The sequence below is a fragment of the Balaenoptera acutorostrata genome, chromosome 13 (genome assembly GCF_949987535.1).
Source record: "Balaenoptera acutorostrata chromosome 13, mBalAcu1.1, whole genome shotgun sequence".
In the NCBI taxonomy this organism is placed as follows: domain Eukaryota; kingdom Metazoa; phylum Chordata; class Mammalia; order Artiodactyla; family Balaenopteridae; genus Balaenoptera; species Balaenoptera acutorostrata.
The window spans coordinates 52,286,103-52,307,116 of NC_080076.1; the positions used below are offsets into that span (position 1 = coordinate 52,286,103).

Below are 21,014 nucleotides of genomic sequence, written 5' to 3' on the forward strand. Positions count from 1 at the left end.
GAAATGTGTTCGAAATTATTTTAAGTCCCAATGTGGACAGAGCTTTTACATTTCTGGGCCACCAGAGATCTGTGAACAAACTTTCTGTTAATACCACTGTTTTAATCAGGCAAAGATTCTGTCTACCTTAAATGCTTGTACATAGGCTAGAGCATTTATCTTGTAAAATACAGCCTGTTTTTCAGAGTGTTGTTATGACACTTTTTATATAAAATATAATTAGTAATTAAACCACCTGAATCCTTTCTGGAAATAGATGGGAATAAACAAACCCACGAGTAAGTACAAACTAAGTATTCCATTTCCATGTATAGTCATTACATAGGGCTATACAGATTTTCCTAACTGCCATTTAAAGTTCAGTGAATAATGTAAGGCTATTTTATAAATCCCTTACCCTGTTTTTCAGGGATGGATTGAAGCATCCTGAAAATTTTGTGTGGCTCTACTTAGTATAGAAACACAGATGTTTGTAAGGGGAAAATGCAGTGGGAAATAAAAGGGAAAATGAAAGGCTAATTCTGTCTGAGATCTAGGTGTGGATACTGTTAACATTTCTGCTGCTGTATTCAAAAATACATCTGTATAAAAATCCACCAATTTTGCTCCATGTCTGTGTGGCTTTCTTTCATCACTGGCATTGAGGTGAGAGATGACAGGATCAGAATATAGACCATGCATCCAGCATGATAGGTCTTTGGCTTTGGCTTGACAGGTTTTTGTTTGCTTGTTTGTTCTGGGTTTTATTTGGTTTTGGTTTTGGTTTTATTGTGGTAAAATAAGCATAACACATATACCATTTTAACCATTTTTAAGCATGCGGTTCAGTGGCATTAAGTACATTTTTGTCCAACCAGCAATGCTGTCCATTGCCAGAACTTTTCCATCATCCCAAAATAAAACTCTGTACTCATTAAACAGTAACTCCCCACCTCCCCCCGCATCTGTTTCTTTTTAAAGCAGGTACAGTACTCTTACTACTATAACCACCATATATGAGGTGTTAAGCACACTCTTTCCAATACTTTATGCTTTCCACTAAGGCATTAATGTATTGCCCGGAAACACTGAATGGTAGATAAGGTCTGGCCTATTTGATATTCGTTTGTGCAGGCAAAATTGAAAAACCTGATGTTTTAAGATTGAATTATCACCTCAGCAGCACTAAGATCTATCACTTGAAAATGACTCTTATGAGCCAGGTACGCTCCAGTGCTGGGTCACCTCAGGCCAGACAACCAACAGGGAGGGAACCCAGCCCCACTCATCAGCAGACGAGTGGATTAAAGTTTTACTGAGCTCTGCCCACCAGAGCAACACCCAGCTCTACCCACCACCAGTCCCTCCCATCAGGAAGCTTCCACAAGCCTCTTAGATAGCCTCATCCACCAGAGGGCAGACAGCAGAAGCAAGAAGAACTACAATGCTGCTGCCTCTGGAAGGAAAACCACATTCACAGAAAGATAGACAAAATGAAAAGGCAGAGGACTTTGTACCAGATGAAGGAACAAGATAAAACCCCAGAAAAGCAACTAAATGAAGTGGAGATAGGCAAAAAGAATTTAGAATAATGATAAGAAAAAGAATTCAGAATAATGATAGCGAACATGATCCAGGACCTCGGAAAAACAATGGAGGCAAAGATTGAGAAGATGCAAGAATTGTTTAACAAAGACCTAGAAGAATTAAAGAACAAACACCTAGAAGAAGTAAAGAACAAATAAACAGAGATGAACAATACAATAACTGAAATGAAAAATACACTAGAAGGAATCAACAGCAGAGTAACTGAGGCAGAAAAACGGATAAGTGACCTGGAAGACAGAATGGTGGAATTCACTGCCATGGAACAAAATAAAGAAAAAAGAATGAAAAGAAATGAAGACAACCTAAGAGACCTCTGGGACAACATTAAATGCAACAACATTCACATTATAGGGGTCCCAGAAAGAGAAGAGAGAGAGAAAGGACCTGAGAAAATATCTGAAGAGATTATAGTTGAAAACTTCCCTAACATGGGAAAGGAAATAGCCACCCAAGTCCAGGACATGCAGAGAGTCCCAGGCAGGATAAACCCAAGGAGGAACATGCCGAGACACATAGTAATCAAATTGACAAAAATTAAAGACAAAGAAAAATTATTGAAAGCAACAAGGGAAAAACGACAAATAACATACAAAGGAACTCCCATAAGGTTAGCAGCTGATTTCTCAGAAGAAACTCTACAAGCCAGAAGGGAGTGGCATGATATACTTAAAGTGATGAAAGGGAAGAACCTACAACCAAGATTACTCTACCGGGCAAGGATCTCATTCAGATTCGACAGAGAAATCAAAAGCTTTACAGACAAGCAAAAGCTAAGAGAATTCAGCACCACCAAACCGGCTCTACAACAAATGCTAAAGGAACTTCTCTAAGTGGGAAACACAAGAGAAGAAAAGGACCTACGAAAACAAACCCAAAACAATTAAGAAAATGGTCATAGGAACATACATATTGATAATTATCTTAAATGTGAATGGATTAAATGCTCCAACTGAAAGACACAGGCTCGCTGAATGGATACAAAAACAAGACCCGTATATATGCTGTCTACAGGAGACCCACTTCAGGGACACATACAGACTGAAAGTGAGGGGATGGAAAAAGATATTCCAAGCAAATGGAAATCAAAAGAAAGCTGGAGTAGCAATACTCATATCAGATAAAATAGACTTTAAAATAATGTTACAAGAGACAAGGAAGGACACTACATAATGATCCAGGGATCAATCCAAGAAGAAGATATAACAATTATAAATATATATGCACCCAACATAGGAGCACCTCAATATATAAGGCAACTGCTAACAGCTATAAAAGAGGAAATCGACAGTAACACAATAATAGTGGGGGACTTTAACACCTCACTTAAACCAATGGGCACATCATCCAGACAGAAAATTAATAAGGAAACACAAGCTTTAAATGACACAACAGACCAGATAGATTTAATTGATATTTATAGGACATTCCATCCAAAAACAGCAGATTACACTTTCTTCTAAAGTGCGCATGGAACATTCTCCAGGATAAATCACATCTTGGGCCACAAACCAAGCCTCGGTAAATTTAAGAAAATTGAAATGATATCAAGCATCTTTTCTGACCACAACGCTATGAGATTAGAAATCCATTACAGGGAAAAAAACGTAAAAAACAGAAACACATGGAGGCTAAACAATATGCTACTAAATAACCAAGAGATCACTGAAGAAATCAAAGAGGAAATCAAAAAATACCTAGAGACAAATGACAACGAAAACACAATGATCCAAAACCTATGGGATGCAGCAAAAGCAATTCTAAGAGGGAAGTTTATAGCAATACAGTCCTACCTCAAGAAACAAGAAAAATCTCAAACAATCTAACCTTACACCTAAAGGAACTAGAGAAAGAAGAACAAACAAAACCCAAAGTTAGTAGAAGGAAAGAAATCATAAAGACCAGAACAGAAATAAATGAAATAGAAACAAAGAAAATAATAGCAAAGATCAATAAAAATAGAAGCTGGTTCTTTGAGAAGATAAACACAATTGATAAACTTTTAGCCAGACTCATCAAGAAAACGAGGGAGAGGACTCAAATCAATAAAATTAGAAATGAAAAAGGAGAAGTTACAACAGACACTGCAGAAATACAAAGCATCGTAAGAGACTACTACAAGCAACTCTATACCAATAAAATGGACAACCTGGTAGAAACGGACAAATTCTTAGAAAGGTATAACCTTCCAAGACTGAACCAGGAAGCAATAGAAAATATGAACAGACCAATCCCAGGTAATGAAATTGAAACTGTGATTAAAAATCTTCCAGCAAACAAAAGTCCAGGACCAGATGGCTTCACAGGTGAATTCTATCAAACATTTAGAGATGAGCTAACACCCATCCTTCTCAAACTCTTCCAAAAAATTGCAGAGGAAGGAACACTCCCAAACCCATTCTTTGAGGCCACCATCACCCTGATACCAAAAGCAGACAAAGATACTACAAAAAAAGGAAATTACAGACCAATATCACTGATGAATGTAGGTGCAAAAATCCTCAACAAAATACTAGCAAACAGGATCCAACAACACACTAAAAGGATCATACACCATGGTCAAGTGGGATTTATCCCAGGGATGCAAGGGTTCTTCAGTATATGCAAATCAATCATTGTGATACACCATATTAACAAAGTGAAGAAAAAAAACCATTATGATCATCTCAGTAGATGCAGAAAAAGCTTTTGACCAAATTCAGCACCCATTTATGATAAAAACTCTCCAGAAAGTGGGCGGAGAGGGAACCTACCTCAACATAATAAAGGCCATATACGACAAACCCACAGCAAACATCATTCTGAATGATGAAAAACTGAAAGCATTTCCTCTAAGATCAGGAACAAGACAAGGATGTCCACTCTCGCCACTATTATTCAACGTAATTTTGCAAGTCCTAGCCATGGCAATCAGAGAAGAAAAAGAAATAAAAGAATCCAAATTGGACAAGAAGTAAAACTGTCACTGTTTGCAAGTGACATGATACTATACATAGAGAATCCTGAAGATGCCATCAGAAAACTACTAGAGCTAATCAATAAATTTAGTAAAGTTGCAGGATGCAAAATTAATGCACAGAAACCTCTTACATTCCTATACACTAACAACAAAAGATCAGAAAGAGAAATTAAGGAAACAATCCCATTCACCATTGCAACAAAAAGAATAAAATACCTAGGAATAAACCTACCTAAGGAGGTAAAAGATCTGTACTCAGAAAAGTATAAAGCACTGATGAAAGAAATCAAAGATGATACAAACAGATGGAGAGATATACCATGTTCTTGGATTGGAAGAATCAGTATCATGAAAATGACTATACTACCCAAAGCAATCTACAGATTCAATGCAATCCCTATCAAATTACCAATGGCATTTTTTACAGAACTAGAACAAAAAATCTTAAAATTTGTATGGAGACACAAAAGACCCTGAATAGCCAAAGCAGTCTTGGGTGAAAAAAACAGAGCTGGAGGAATCAGACTCCCTGACTTCAGACTATACTACAAAGCTACAGTAATCAAGATAGTATGCTACTGGCGCAAAAACAGAAACATAGATCAATGGAACAGGATAGAAAGCCCAGAGATAAACCCACGCACCTGCGGTCAACTTATCTATGACAAAGGAGGCAAGTATATACAATGGAGAAAAAACAGTTCTTCAATAAATGGTGCTGGGAAAACTGGACAGCTCCATGTAAAAGAATGAAATTAGAACACTGCCTAACACCATACACAAAAATAAACTCAAAATAGATTATAGACCTAAATGTAAGACTGGACACTATCAAACTCTTAGAGGAAAACGTAGAACACTCTTTTACATAAATCACAGCAAGATCTTTTTTGATCCACCTCCTAGAGTAATGGAAATAAAAACAAATGGGACCTAATGAAACTTAAAAGCTTTTGCAAAGCAAAGGAAACTACAAACAAGTCGATAAGACAACCCTCAGAATGGGAGAAAATATTTGCAAATGAATCAACAGACAAAGGATTAATCTCCAAAATACATAAACTGCCCATGCAGCTCAATATTAAAAAAACAACCCAATCCAAAAATGGGCAGAAGACCTAAATAGACATTTCTCCAAAGAAGACATACAGATGGCCAAGAAACACATGCAAAGCTGCTCAACGTCACTAATTATTAGAGAAATGCAAATCAAAACTACAATGAGGTATCACCTCACACCAGTTAGAATGGGCATCATCAGAAAATCTGCAAACAACAAATGCTGGAGAGAGTGTTTAGAAAAGGGAACCCTTTTGTGCTGTTGGTGGGAATGTAAATTGATGCAGCCACTATGGAGAACAGTATGGAGGTTCCTTAAAAAACTAAAAATAGAATTACCATATGACCCAGCAATCCTGCTACTGGGCATATACCCAGAGAAAACCATAATTCAAAAAGATACATGCACCCCAGTGTTCACTGCAGCACTATTTACAATAGCCAGGTCATGGAAGCAACCTAAATGCCCATCGACAGATGAATGGATAAAGAAGATGTGGTACATTTATACAAAATGGACTATTACTCAGCCATAAAAAGGAATGAAATTGGGCCATTTGTAGAGATGTGGATGGATCTGGAGACTGTCATACAGAGTGAAGTAAGTCAGAAAGAGAAAAACAGATATCGTAAATTAACGCATATATGGGGAACCCTGAAAAAATGGTACAGATGGACTGGTTTGCAGGGCAGAAATAGAGACACAGATGTAGAGAACAAACGTATGGACACCAAGGTGGGAAGGTGGCGGGGGGGGGGTGGTTGTGGTGGGATGAGTTGGGAGATTGGGATTGACATGTATTCATTAATATGTATAAAATAGATAACTAATAAGAACCTGCTGTATAAAAAATTAAATAAAATTCAAAAATTAAAAAAAAAAATTACTCTTATGGTCAGGCTTCATCTTAATCAGTAAGCCTCCACAGGGGCTGTGCTTTGCTACTTAGGTAAGCACGTTAGAATTTAAATATATCTGGACCCGTGGGTCTCCAAATGAAATGATGCTCTGCTGGAGGCATATTGGCGTGACTCATGCATTGGAGGCATGGAAGTTAAGGAAGGCTCCCTATTGCCCACAAAGTAAGTCCAAGCTATGTCTCACTGTATACGTAGTACTAGAAGTAACTGAGCTTTTGTTCTTAATCAACAAGTTAGTTTTTATCTCGAGGACACTGTAAATCATGTCATTGATCATGTTTCCTTCTTTGCCTCTGAAGCTAGAATGCTCAGAGATGAGCTGGCGATTTGCCTCTAGCAGGTGAAAGAACCTTACGGCATGGAATGGGATACTACCTCATTCCCGCTTCATTTTATACCCTCTTTGTCCCACTGCCTGCCGTTGATTTTTATTCATCCTGAGTAGTCAGCTTCATGACTGATTCATAGCTTCATTTCCCGCCAGCCGCCCCGTCACCACTCCTTTCTTGCGTCTTCTCCTCCCACCTTACTGAATGCTCCTTCTTTCCTCCCTGCCTTGGATCATGCCGCTCCCTTTGCCTAGAACAGTTTCTCTGTTGTAACTCTCTCCTCCACCCTCAGTCTTACTCCTTGTCAACTTAGCTCAGCCATCAGTCACAATCATCCCTGGACACCCAGTCCTTCACTGTGTGAAACTGGCTCTTCCTTCCTGTGTGGCCCACTGACCCCATCCAGACTTATGCTGCTGCACCGGGAGTAATTCACTGAACTCATGTCTTCACAAAACAGTTTACCTCTGCTCGACCATGGACAGGGACCAGATCTCACTGTTCTTTGAATCACCCACCATGCCTTGCACCAGATAAAGGAGGGGAAGAATTAAGTAAGCAGTATCAGATGTGGTGGACGAGTCATGATAAGAATTAAAAAATGATCATTGGACTATCTTTGCAGTATGGCGGTAATTGGTGACCTTCACTAGAGCCCTTTAGGGGAAGGGTGGGCATAGCCTGATTATATTAGAGCCGGAAGGAGGTTGGGAGCAAGACAGAGAGAAATAAGGGTTGGGGGGAGGGGAGAGGTGGATGATCAGGGAGAGGGAGACTAGGAGAGGGGGCAGAGAGGAAGTCAAGTTGCTACCCTTGGGGTGGAGGGGAGGGGAGGGGAATGATAAGGGTCTGTACTGCCACCTGATAGTGTGTCCCTAGGGGTAAGCACAGCGCTCCTATGATTGGATGAAGGTAGTAGGTCTTCAGCTTGTGTTCAGTAAGTTTAAATCTTGTTTTGAATAAAGTCTTTGCTTCATAGAAGTTCTTACTGCCTTATCTCTTGTTTGGTGTTTATTGTATATCTGCTTTTTGTTAAAAATTTTCTTTGGAAATGGATTAGTCCCTGTCTTATGATTTGCATCCCTTAAATAGCAAACACAGTATCCTGTGCAGAGTGATGTTTAATAAATGCTTGAGTGCTTGAGGTTTTTTGCTTCAGTGCATTTTGGTTTTCATGACATCTAAATTATAAAGTAATAATGCATCTTGAATAATACTAACCAATGCAGACAGGATTATTTTGTTTGGCTCTTTAAATCCTTAATTTTTTCATATGAAACAAATTTAAAAATGTAAAAGTGAAAAAACCACCCGATCTTCCCCCCAAGACCACTGTCACCCTCTTTGGTTCAGGTTGTGCTCATGCCGCTTCCTCTGAACAACTCTTCCCTCACCTCCACCTGAGCACCATTCTCATTGTTTTGAGACTTACCTGTTGTACCACTGTAAGCAGATAAGGTAGGGGGTCCCCAAAGAAAACGAACCAGGCATGGCTTTCTTGACATAAGAGAAGCCATTTTTAGCCTAAACCATTTTGTGATCTAAGCCTGGCCACAATGCTTGCCCTTGAACAGGTCTCAGTAATTAATGATCTTGAGGGAACAAAATAATGCAGGAACAAACAGGACTGTTATCAGGCAAGAGAAGTTACAGTAGCAAAGATAATAAATCAGTTGTAAAGACTCCCAGTTCTGTTTTCAGTGGTAAAGATTAGCCTGAAACACTTTCTTGAGCTGTTTTATTACAGAATTCAAACTGCGCCCTCTTGAGCCTGCAACCAACCACCAGATCAACTGTTGACCTTTTCTGACCCTCATGACTTTAATCATCTAAAGCTTGGACTCTGTCAACCTTTGCCTCAATTCTATTTTGAATATTCCTCTGCTCAAAACCCCTTCATGAATATGCATATACTGCCCAGGCCCGTTCGTGAATATGCATACACCCTTAGTGTAAAACTTCCCCAGTTTTGCTGTTGGGGAGACACTGCCTTGGGAAGGATCCCCGGTGTTCTCCTTATTTCCTGCAAGTAATAAGTCCTCCTTTCTCCCACTCTTTGGCTTGGTTGTGTCTTTTTGCTTGACACCCACCAAGAGAGACGAAGCCAGTTTTCAGGTAATACCACCTCTCCTGTATCCTTTCCTGATACCCCTTTGCCTACCCCAGCAAATGGACTCTTCCCCTCTTTGCCTCACTGTGCCCTAGACAAACTTCTGTCATTTCACTGCTCTCATTTGGACAGATATCTGTTTACCTGAACCAGATTGATCTTTCTTTAAGGCAGAATAAAATTAATTTTTTTTGCTTGTATTTTAGAGTTGTAAAATGATATCCTGATTATTTTGTCTTATCATTATGTTAAAAGTATTTTTCTATTTTATTAATTTGCTTTTGTAATTGTGATTTTAGCAGCTGTGTATTTCATCTAATGGATGACGGTCCCCTGTTACTGGCTTTGCAGGTTGTCTTCAGTTTGGGGTTTTTTTTTTGAATTTTTGAATTTTATTTATTTTTTTATACAGCAGGTTCTTATTAGTTATCCATTTTATACATATTAGTGTATATATGTCAATCCCAATCTCCCAAGTCTTCAGTTTTTTTCAATAAGATATTGTCACTGCTTGCCAAAATTGACAATGAAAAATAAATATTGCTTTAAACTTATTATTAAAATATCTCTTTCTTTGCTATAAGGTATATGTCGCAACAAAGCTATATTTTCAATTCTGGTAAAGTTATATTTACAGAAGATAAAAATAACTTCCCTAGCATTGAGTCTTTTCTGCAGGTAACTTACACCATTCAGAGGGTCCAGAGTTCAAGGTGTTGTCCAACCTGCAGTGGTACTTGTCCAACAGTTGTTACTAGTGAACCTAATGTGATAAAAATAAGAGCCCATGATTTTGGCTGAATTAGAATGCAGTCGGGGGAAAAGAAAGTACTAAATAATTTTATTTCCTGAACATCTTAGCTATAACACACACTAAGCAGATAGTTGAAACTTTTATTTAAGGGAGGTTACTTGAATGGGTGTGAGTGCTTCCCTAGAGCAGAGGACGGTTGCCTGTATGGTCATCTGCTTACGGAAAGTTAGACGTTACCTGGAATTTACATTTTAATAAAAACATAGGCATCATTTAAAGTTTTCTGGAGATTGGATGGCTGCTACTGTGAACTGAAATATGTAGAGCGTTAAACAAGTAAGCGGGCATACTTCTTAACCCCGTGGTCCTTCCTCACCATCACCAAAGCGCCCTGGAGATGCTGAAAGGAGGTGAAGGATGTGAGTGTGCCTGAAAACTGTAGCGTATTGTACGCAGATAAGTTGTCCTATTATTCCCAAACAGGCCGATGGCTCCACGCTGAACGCATAGGCAGTTGGGAATGTGGCATTTCCATCCTAAAAACACCCGCCTGATAATTAGATTTTATATGGCCACTTCAGACTTCAGCTCTTGAGAATTTAAATAATATAATACCAGAAGAAGTGTTTTTTGAAGTAGTTAAAAATTACCTTTGCTTTGGTGTCTGTAGTATCAGATGTAATTTATGCTTCCCCCAAGTACAGCCACGGTAGCTTTTTCTCTATACATGAGTTTAAAAAATTGATTGTGTTTTTAAAGTTATGCTTAAGGTGCTTTGAAAGGGAAGATAAAAATAGAAATTTTTTTAGGGGGAAAACCACTGAATATAATTTCTTAAAGAATTAGGTAATCTTTGGATGTCTCTTTTAGTGTATAAAATCTAACAGTTGAAAGTTTATATAATCCTATATCTGTTTTCTAAATCCGCTTTAGCCTTATTGGGTGCAGGTTCTCTGAAATCCCTGAGGAGGAGTTAACAGATGGATTGTTGAAGGACAAAGTAGGCTGCTTAAGTTTCAAAGCCTGATGCGTTAAGGGAGAGATCCATTGTTACGGAAGCCTCACGCCAACGTTCAGTTCATTGACTGTGAACCTGCTCTGCCACAGATTCCGAGTCCGGACGGTCCCTGAGTAGATTGGAAGCAGTGACTGCGCACTGCTTTGAAGAGGAAGGAGAGCACCTGAGGGGTAGAAAGCACAGAATGTCCGAAGGAAAAGACTGTGGTGGTGGAGATGCTCTCTCCAATGGCATCAAAAAACACAGGTAGGATGGCCTTTAACAGTGAACATTGCTGCCTTTTTATTATCAAGTGCATTTGCTTTTGTAAAGAAAAGTATGCCTTCTCTTCGTTTTTGCTTTTTCTCTCTATTGAATATTTATATTGCTCTGTCACCTCAAAGAAAGGATTCAGCTTAAGTACTTTGTCCATTACAAGAAGAACATCATCTATAATTGTAGGAACTAAGCACAATACTTGGTTTTAGCTACCATGGTTTTAGGGGAACATAAATCCTTCAGCTGGCGATTTAGAAAGGCTCTTCAGAACTGCCTACTGAAAGTCATGCTGGGTTCTTCTTTTCAGCATACATCTTTTATGACTCTACCTCCCAGCGCTATTTTAGTTTCTAGTCATTTGATCTTCTTGTTGGTTTTATTGAGAACGGATGGTAATATTGCCTGCCTGTTGATACAATTTAGTTACTTTTACACAGAGACTTTTATTAAGACCCAGGGTTTGTTGAACATAGCCATTTTGTACTGTCTAATAACATTAGTATTTTTTTATTCGCTTGATGATTTAGTCCTAGAGATTGTCCCAGATTAATGAGATGTCACAGACACTAGAGTTCTCTGGTTTCACACAGGTTTATAGACGCAGTGCCATGTGTGCATGCTGGTATTCATAGGGTACAATATTTTATCAAATTATCAGTGAAGAATAAATCCTGTTGTCATTGTAAACAGCCCTTTTGGGATAAGTAGTTATTAACCATTAATTTCTACAGAATGGTTTTTTATTTAATATTTGTAGATTTGTGTAGCTCTAACCCCATTTCTGTACCATGAGTCTGGCTACAATTGGTCTCAACTATTGTTCTACTGAAAAATTGTACATATCACTTCTGATGTATATGTATCTGCCCCTTGTTAACAAAAAATGTTTCACTTTGTACTTATTTTGAAAAGATCAGTGAGTTTAGGTAACTAGCTCAAACCAGAGTTTTCTTCTCTTTGGTTAGAGGGTATCTTCTAAACGTGCTCGTTGATGGCTATCTTTTGATGGAGTTTACCATTGCAGATTATGTGGCGAGCTGTAAGGGCCCTTCCTCTCTTCTGTAGTTACTGTCAGCTCCTTTGTGGTCAGGGGCTAAGTTCTGTGCAGGGCATAAGGTACCTAACAGGAAACCTGTCAGGTCTCCCAATGTCTAAAAAGAAGACAGCCTTTAACCGTTTAACACATACCTCGTTACAGTCTAGTGAGAACACATGTGACATGTGTTTGGAATGTTCAGAGATGCACAGAATCGTTAAGGTATCTGAAGGAACGCCGTGCTTATTAGATGCTGTCATAGCCTATGGCTGAGGAGGATTTCTCAGCTTTTAAGGCCCAGGAGCCCTTTTGTGTGTGTGCTGTAATGCATCATAACAAGAGTTATTTTGCATCTGACAGAAATTTATTATACTATATTCATACATTCTGTGTTCCCTTTTAACTAGTCAAACCCAGAATGACACAGATGTGAAAGTTAAGATGGAACTGTTCAAAATTTGGAATGAGGATAGGTCACTAAGAAAAACCACAGTGCAACTAGGTAGTGACAACCAGAAAAGTTAAACTGATGTACAAGATGCAACTTATGAAACCTATAAATGTAATAAAATATTCTTCAACTATTTAAAAGTGGGTAATTTAGGAAATTGTCAGCATTCAAATATGTGGAAAAACATAACAGTTTCCTATTTTAAAAAATAGGCATTATAGGAGTTTTTTTAAAAGCCTTTTTTTTTTTCATAAAGCTCTTCTCTAAACAAATAAACAGGGCATATGCCACATACAGTTTAAAAGTTTCATTTTGGGATAGGAAAACAGGTAGAGTATTCAATGTTATCAGGTCCCTCTTGCCTGCGCCCTAAGTTGCACTGTCAGTAATCTGTGATTATAATGGGCAATTATTATATTAACTTTAAGAGTAATTTGAATTAACAGTAATTTTGGTGATATTTTAGAAAAGCAAATGTATGTTTCATGGCCTGAAGTGATCATGAAATTTATTTGAAGCCTTCTGTTTTATCTTTAAAAGTCTTGTGAAATTTGTGTTTGACCTTGTCATATGTTTCTGTTTTCTTGAATATTGAAAAATAATTTACTCACCACTTACTTACCTTTTCCATAAAAATCTTACATTTCTCCCTCATCCCACATCACCACCTATCCTTGGGATATACACACTTAAATTTGGGGAGATGGGAAGAATATGGATTATAAAATTTAAAAGAGAGAAATGCATATTTTATTTTATTTTATTTTTATTGAAGTAGAGTTGATTTACAATGTTGTGGCAGTCTCTGCTGTACAGCCAAGTGACTCAGTTATACACATACAGACATTCTTTTGTTATATTCTTTTCCATTATGGTTTATCACAGGATATTGAATATAGTTCCCTGTGCTATACATGAGAATTTTGTTGTTTATCCATTCTAAATATAATAGTTGCACCTACCAACCCCAAACTCCCAGTCCATCCCGCTCTCTCCCCCTCCCCCTTGGCAACCACAAGTCTGTTCTCTATGTCCGTGATTCTGTTTCTGTTTTGTAGACAGGTTCATTGGTGCCATATTTTAGATTCCACATGTAAGTGATATCATATGGTATTTGTCTTTCTCGTTCTGACTTACTTCGCTTAGTATGATAATCTCTAGTTGCATCCATGTCACTGCAAATGGCATTATTTCGTTCTTCTTTATGGCTGAGCAGTATTCCATTGTATATATATATACCACATCCACTTTATCCATTCATCTGTTGATGGACATTTAGGTTGTTTCCATGTTTTGGCTATTGTGAACAGTGCTGCTGTGAACATAGGGGTGCATGTATCTTTTTGAATTATAGTTTTGTCCAGGTATATTCCCAGGAATGGGATTGCTAGATCATATGGTAATTCTATTTTTAGTTTTCTGAGGAACTTCCATGCTGTTTTCCATAGTGGCTGCACCAACTTACATTCCCACCAACAGTGTAGGAGGGTTCCCTTTTCTCCACACCCTCTCCAGGATTTGTTATTCGTAGACTTTTTAACGATGGCCATTCTGACTGGTGTGAGGTGGTACCTCATCATCGTTTTGATTTGCACAAGAAATGCGTATTTTAAAACGGGAAAAGAGAAGCCTTACAAGTTATAGTTCCTATGGAAAATATTAAATCATGGCTTAACTAATTTGCTGATAAGATAGAGCTAAGGTTTTCAACCATTGTTGTTTTTTAGCCATGGAACCATTCGTGCAACAGAAGTTTAGTATGGAAACTATTAAAACCTCACCCGCCCTCAGAGACTGATGAGGGTCCCGTGGAGAAGGTCTGTCCCCTCCTCCCCAGTCTCCCACTGCAGTTGGAATCACCATATCTGTTTCATGTCCTTAGCCAACAAAAGTGTTTAAGCTTTACTTTCTGTAGTATGTATTATGGAACAACAGGTTTCCCCCAGACTCTGTTTCTGTTCCTGTTGAATGTGTCAGCACAAGAGTACCTAGGAGAGTGCCTGCCACATGGGAAACACTCAGTAGAAATGACCTCTTTTAACTCTGCTTACTCTCTTTCTCCTCAAAAATGATTTAACTTGCTCTGAAGAACCTCTGCCCTCTTGTTTCCTTTTCTACCCCATTATCATAGGGTGACATCATGGGGTGCAGTTTGAAAAATCTCTGGCCCAGAGAATCATAAGCTATAAGGCCTATGTCATATTAATTTAATATAAAACCAACTATGCCAGACTAATTGAGTTTATTTGTGTGATAATTAAAATACAGATATTATGGATCTTTAATCCATCCTATGTGATAATTACCAACAAAATAATTCTTCTGTTAACGAGGTAGGTAAATTAAGTCATCTCTTAAATAAAAGTTTGGGCTAAAGGAACTGAGTTCTCTTCTCACTCTGAAAATCTTGTAATTGCTGACTGAAATCTTGAAAAAATGGTTTTTCTACCTTACTGAAGTTTAGAAAACTTCTACAATGTCTTTTAATATGGTTAGACCTAGGAAAAAAGTGTTTTTATGTTTTTCATTCACTCTGAATTATTGATATGCCATGTACTCTGCTGGCCAGTGACCTTTACTGTGGTGCTGTACATGTCTTTGGGCTTTTAGGTTAGTTGTAGAGAAATATCAATAGAAAGAATTAGGATTTTATTTAAGACCTAGAACCAAAAATACTTTGGAGGTAGAGAATATACAAAATAAATGCTCCGTTTTGATGGCACTGTTTTCTTTTTCTTTCCGGAAAATACATTGAGTTGCTTTGTGGAACGTTAGCCTTCACCACACTGGTCAGGTGTATGTTGGCAGGGCTTCTTGTCATCTCGCTGGTCTGTGTTCCATAGGATCGGTTCTCTGCCCTTGGACCTAATTTATGACATTTATTCCGAGCTCTCATCTTTTAACTTTTTAGCAGTTTGACCCAAGTTGTTGTAATTGGTGAAGATGTTGATAATTATCTCATCTGGACGTATACTGTATCAATAAAAGATACTCGCATAGAACAGATTAGTCAGAATCTGAAATGTTGGAGCCATGCTATGATTCTATAAATTGTATTCCCAATATTAATAGATTAAAAGAGAAAAGCATATGATCATCCTAAGAGATAAAGAAAAAACATTCAATGAATTTAAACAGTCATTCCTGATTAATATAAATGTCTTAGCAAATCACAAATAGAAGAGAACCTCTTTAATCTGGTTAAAAGTTGCAACAAATAAATACTTGATAATGAGATATTAAAAACAGTTCTTCTACGGTCATGAATAAGACAGGGATGCTTGCCATCATCTTTTCTGTTCATCATTGTTTGGAGGCCATACGCAGAGACATAACACACCCCTGAAATTTAGAAATAAAACCGTAGATGTCTACAGACAAATTATTATTATTATTATTATTATTTTTAAAGCAGCTTAATTTTATACAGCTAATATGGATAATCTGCAGTCAGAGCAATTTTTAAACATTTTATGCTCTTGAATATAAACAATTTTTAAATTAGACATTACCTTTTTATTTATTTATTTATTTATTTATGGCTGTGTTGGGTCTTCGCTTCTGTGCGAGGGCCCCCTCCAGTTGTGGCAAGTGGGGGCCACTCTTCATCACGGTGCGCGGGCCTCTCATTATCACGGCCTCTCTTGTTGCAGAGCACAGGCTTCAGACGCGCAGGCTCAGTAATTGTGGCTCACGGGCCCAGTTGCTCCGCGGCACGTGGGATCCTCCCAGACCAGGGTTCGAACCCGTGTCCCCTGCATTGGCAGGCAGATTCTCAACCACTGCGCCACCAGGGAAGCCCCAGACAAATTATTATAGTTAGAAAGTTTGGCAAGGTTGCTTTTATATAAAATCAGCTAACTACATTCCTGTGCACCATCAACGGACAGAAACTGCGATTAAAACTGGGGGGGGGGAAAGATTTTAGAGTAGCTATTAAAAAGTCACTTACCTAGGAATAAATCTTAGTCAAAATAAGTGTAATAATAAAACTTACTGAAAGATATAACACTTATCAGGAAGGAAGAGTGTCATAAACATGATTTGCCAAATTGATCTGTAGACTTGGTGTACTTTTAATTAAAATTGCAAGTCTTTTTCCTTGGAAATTGAAAAATAGATTCCGAAATATATCTTTAAGCACAGAGGGCTTTGAAGAGCCAAGATACCTCTCAAGACCCTGGTTTGGGGAAGGGAAGGCATTTGCCTGACCAAATCTCAAGATTGATTGCAAATCTTTAGTGCAGAATTGCCCTACAGGCAAGACTAACCTGAAGAATGGAAGTAAAAGGTCCCGAGACTCAGGCATATAAGGAAACCTGGTATATGTAACAGAGGCAACATAGCAGATCAGGGAGGGAAGGAACAGACTGTTAGGTCAGTGGTGCTGGGAGAATCATTTAATACAGAAAAAAAATTTAAAAGGAAATGGACCTCTATTTCATAAATATAAATTAAATTCTAGATGAACCAAACACAAATGTGAAAAGGCAAAACTTAATAAAACTTTCACAAGAAAATATAAAAATATCTTTGCAATTTTAAAATAGGGAAGGGTTTCTTACAACAGAAATGTGATAAGGACTAAGTTTTATCTGACTGTAATTAGCATACTTGTTCTTGATGTGTTTACCTGAATAAAAGCCTTGCATCCTTTCATAAATGTGGCTAAGAATCTTAAAGGTTTAGTTTGCTGAAATGGTAGATTACGACTCCAGATGCTCGCTTAGTTTACCCTTTGTTTATCCTTCATGACTGCTTTAGAATTGAATTATTAGGTGACCAAATAACAGCTGTCTTCTGTGTGTGAGGAATATACTGACAAGTTGAAGTCAAACAAAACAGGTTGAGAATATAAGCTAAGACAGTATCTTCCAAGAAGTAGGATTATATTGAGAAAATGTTGTTAGTTGTAAATAAAAATTATTCAACTCCCAATACATTTAATGACTAGTACAAACCCACCTTAGTTTTGAAATCTCCCTACAGATACGAGACAGATCATCTGGTTTCAGGCTTGATTAGGTCAGGACATAGAGTTACTAACAAGGCACCCCACTCAGAGGTCCTCCAGTGTCCTGGGCAGAAAGACACCCTTGTCTGTCAGGAAATATTTAGGATAACTCCTTGTTGTCATGTAGTGACCAGGGATCTAGATACCTCTAAGGACCTAGGGGTAAGAGCCCTGACCACAACTAGCCAGATTTGTGGTCGGGCCTGTGGGCTGGAGGGAGCAGTGGTTCCAGAGACACCGTGTTCTGTGCTCTCACCTTACTCTCTGACTTAGAGTACTTGTTTGCTCTGGAAAGCAGAGGGCTGTAACTTAAAAAAAGTATCACTAGAAGCTCACGCATCTCTCTTGTGGGGCCTCGCTGTTTAACAAGCTGGACCCCAGCCTGTCTCGGCAGCCCAAGTGAGAAGAGCGCTAGGGACCAGGAAGCAGGGAGAAGCTTGTGGATCCTCTGGGAGACATAGAGGCTGGGCCAGGGTCCTGCTGGGCTTCAGCGTGGGCAGACTGCCCGCAGTCCTAGAACTGCAGGTGTCTGTCATCAGAGGGCACAGAGACTGGACGCCTGGAACAGATTGGCAAGTTGGATGACAGGAGCTAAAGCAGAAGAATAAAAGCCGGCAGGCCACTCTGACTACATGTGACACCCGTCTCTCCCCAAAAACGCGTTTGGAGATTCCTTGACCAGTGAGATGGAGTGCCAGCTCGGCAGGTGAGGGGCTAGTCATTCAGCAAAGAGTTCAAAGGATAACGTGAAACAATAAGCAAAAACCTTATCTAGGAGTAACAAGCTGGTAGGCTGCGGGTCACTTCGGGCACGTTAGGAAGGGGGGAAAAAGGTGGTGTGAGTCTAGATTCATAATAATTATCTTCACAAAACAAAGTGGACTTGCTGAACTTACTGCCAGGAAAGACTCTAGGAAAACGGAGGCATCTTTCTATAGAATTCACCTCTTTCCACCCAAGTTTTAAAAGCGGATGGAAGAGGAGGTGCTCTTTTGGAAGCAGGGGCCAAGGCCCGTCTCCTGATCTTGCCTCCGACCCCTAAAACACTTCTTTGGGGCCTGGGGCTCTTTAAAACACGGTTGGAAAAACACAGACTCTTTTGAGCTTAGCATTCTGTAAGCAGATGATGGTGAGATGCACGTTCACCTGACTCCGAGGGCTCATTCTATCTATTCTAGATCAGTGGTTTTCAGGGGCAAATGAGAGCAGATTTCCAGGGCAGCTATAATCTGTAAAGATATGCTTGAATGAACAAAATAGCAAACAGCTAATGAATTTGTTGTTTGCCTAGGGTATGAAGAAAAATAAAGAATATATTTTCAGGCATATAATCCCATTTTTCAACTTTCATGGAAATGTTCAAACATGCATACAAATAGGATAATATAATGAACTCTTCATACCCATCATTCATCTTCAACATTTATGGTGTGCGCAACTTTATTTCATCTGCAGACCTCCTCCATCTCCCATCCCCCCTAATTTAAAAAATTATTTTTAAAATTATAGTGTGTCATATCCAAGATATATTGTTTCATTTGTATATATCTTTAAAACACTGGGACTTGTATTTTTTTAATTAAAAAAATTTTTTTATTGGAGTATAGTTGATTTCCAATGTTTTGTTAGTTTCAGGTGTACAGCAGAGTGAATCAGTTATACATATACATGTATCCACTCCTTTTCAGATTCTTTTCCCATGTAGGCCATTACAGAGTATTGAGTAGAGTTCCCTGTGCTGTACAGTAGATTCTTACTAGTTATCTGTTTTACATATGGTAGTGTGTATATGTCAATCCAAGTCTCCCAATTTATCTCCCCTCCACCCCCTGGAAAGCATAAGTTTGTTTTCTACATCTGTAACTATTTCTGTTTTGTAGGTAAGTTCATTTGTACCATTTTTTTTAGATTCCACATATAAGCGATATCATATGGTATTTGTCTTTCTCTGTCTGACTTACTTCACTCAGTATGACAATCTCTAAGTCCATCCATGTTGCTGCAAATGGCATTATTTTGTTCTTTTTTTTTTTAATTTTTGAATTTTATTTATTTTTTTATACAACAGGTTCTTATTATCTATTTTATACATACTAGTGTATACATGTCAATCCCAATCTCCCAATTCATCCCACCACCACCACCACCACCCAGCCACTCCCCCACCTTGGTGTCCATACGTTTGTTTTCTACATCTGTGTCTCTATTTCTGCCCTGCAAACCAGTTCATCTGTACCATTTTTCTAGGTTCCACATATATGCGTTAATATACGATATTTGTTTTTCTCTTTCTGACTTACTTCACTCTGTATGACAGTCTCTAGATCCATCCACGTCTCTACAAATGGCCCAATTTCGTTCCTTTTTATGGCTTAGTAATATTCCATTGTATATATGTACCACATCTTCTTTAGCCATTCGTCTGTCGATGGGCATTTAAGTTGCGTCCATGTCCTGGCTATTGTAAATGGTGCTTCAGAGAACATCAGAGTGCATGTGTCTTTTCGAATTATGGTTTTCTTTGGATGTATGCCCCTGAGTGAGATTGCTGGATCATATGGTAGCTCTATTTTTTAGTTTTTTAAGGAATCTCCATACTGTTCTCCATAGGGGCTGCACCAATTTACATTCCCACCAACAGTGTAGGAGGGTTCCCTTTTCTCCACACCCTCTCCAGCATGTGTTGTTTGTAGATTTTTTGATGATGGCCATTCTGACTGGTGTGAGGTGGTAGATACCTCATGGTAGTTTTGATTTTCATTTCTCTAATAATTAGTGACGTTGAGCATCTTTTCATGTGCTTTTTAGCCATCTGTATGTCTTTGGAGAAATGTCTATTTAGCTCTTCCACCCATTTTTGGATTGGGTTGTTTGTTTTTTTCATATTGAGCTGCATGAGCTGTTTGTGTATTTTGGAGATTAATCCCTTGTCAGTTGCTTCGTTTGCAAATATTTTCTCCCACTCTGAGGGTTGTCTTTTCCTCTTGTTTATGATTTCCTTTGCTTTGCAAAAGCTTTTAAATTAGGTCCCATTTGTTTATTTTTGTTTTTATTTTCATTACTCTAGAAGGTGGCTCAAAAAAGATCTTGCAGTGATTTATGTCAAAGAGTGTTCTGCCTATATTTTCCTCTAAGAGTTTTATAGTATCTGGCCTTACATTTAGGTCTTTAATCCATTTTAAAACACTGGGACTTTTATTTTCTAAAACCATAGTCCCATTATCACACCTAAAAAATAGTGTGTTAATTGTCATCAAATATTTAGTCAGTATTCACATTTCCCTGATTGTCTCATAAATGTCACTTAGTTAATTGGGTCTAAAATGTCATTTAAGGGAATTCCCTGGTTGTCCAGTGGTTAGGACTCCAAGCTTTCACTGCCGAGGATGTGGGTTCAATCCCTGGTCAGGGAACTAAGATCCTGCAAGCCACATGGCACGACCAAAAGAAAGAAAAAAAAAAAGTCATTTAATAATAAATATCCAGAAGGTCCACATACTACATTTGGTTTATATGTCTCT

General features: G+C 38.4%; 1 protein-coding gene across 7 annotated transcripts in view; it reads left to right on the plus strand.

Annotated features, from left to right (window-relative positions):
• Positions 1-21,014, plus strand: part of OSBPL1A (oxysterol binding protein like 1A) — a 220,353-nt gene that overhangs the window by 134,494 nt on the left and 64,845 nt on the right. For all 7 annotated transcript variants that reach the window (XM_028162694.2, XM_028162696.2, XM_028162695.2 and 4 more), the window contains one exon: positions 10,824-10,980. In XM_028162694.2, the coding sequence (XP_028018495.2) occupies positions 10,824-10,980 (157 nt within the window). The remainder of the gene's footprint in view (positions 1-10,823; positions 10,981-21,014) is intronic.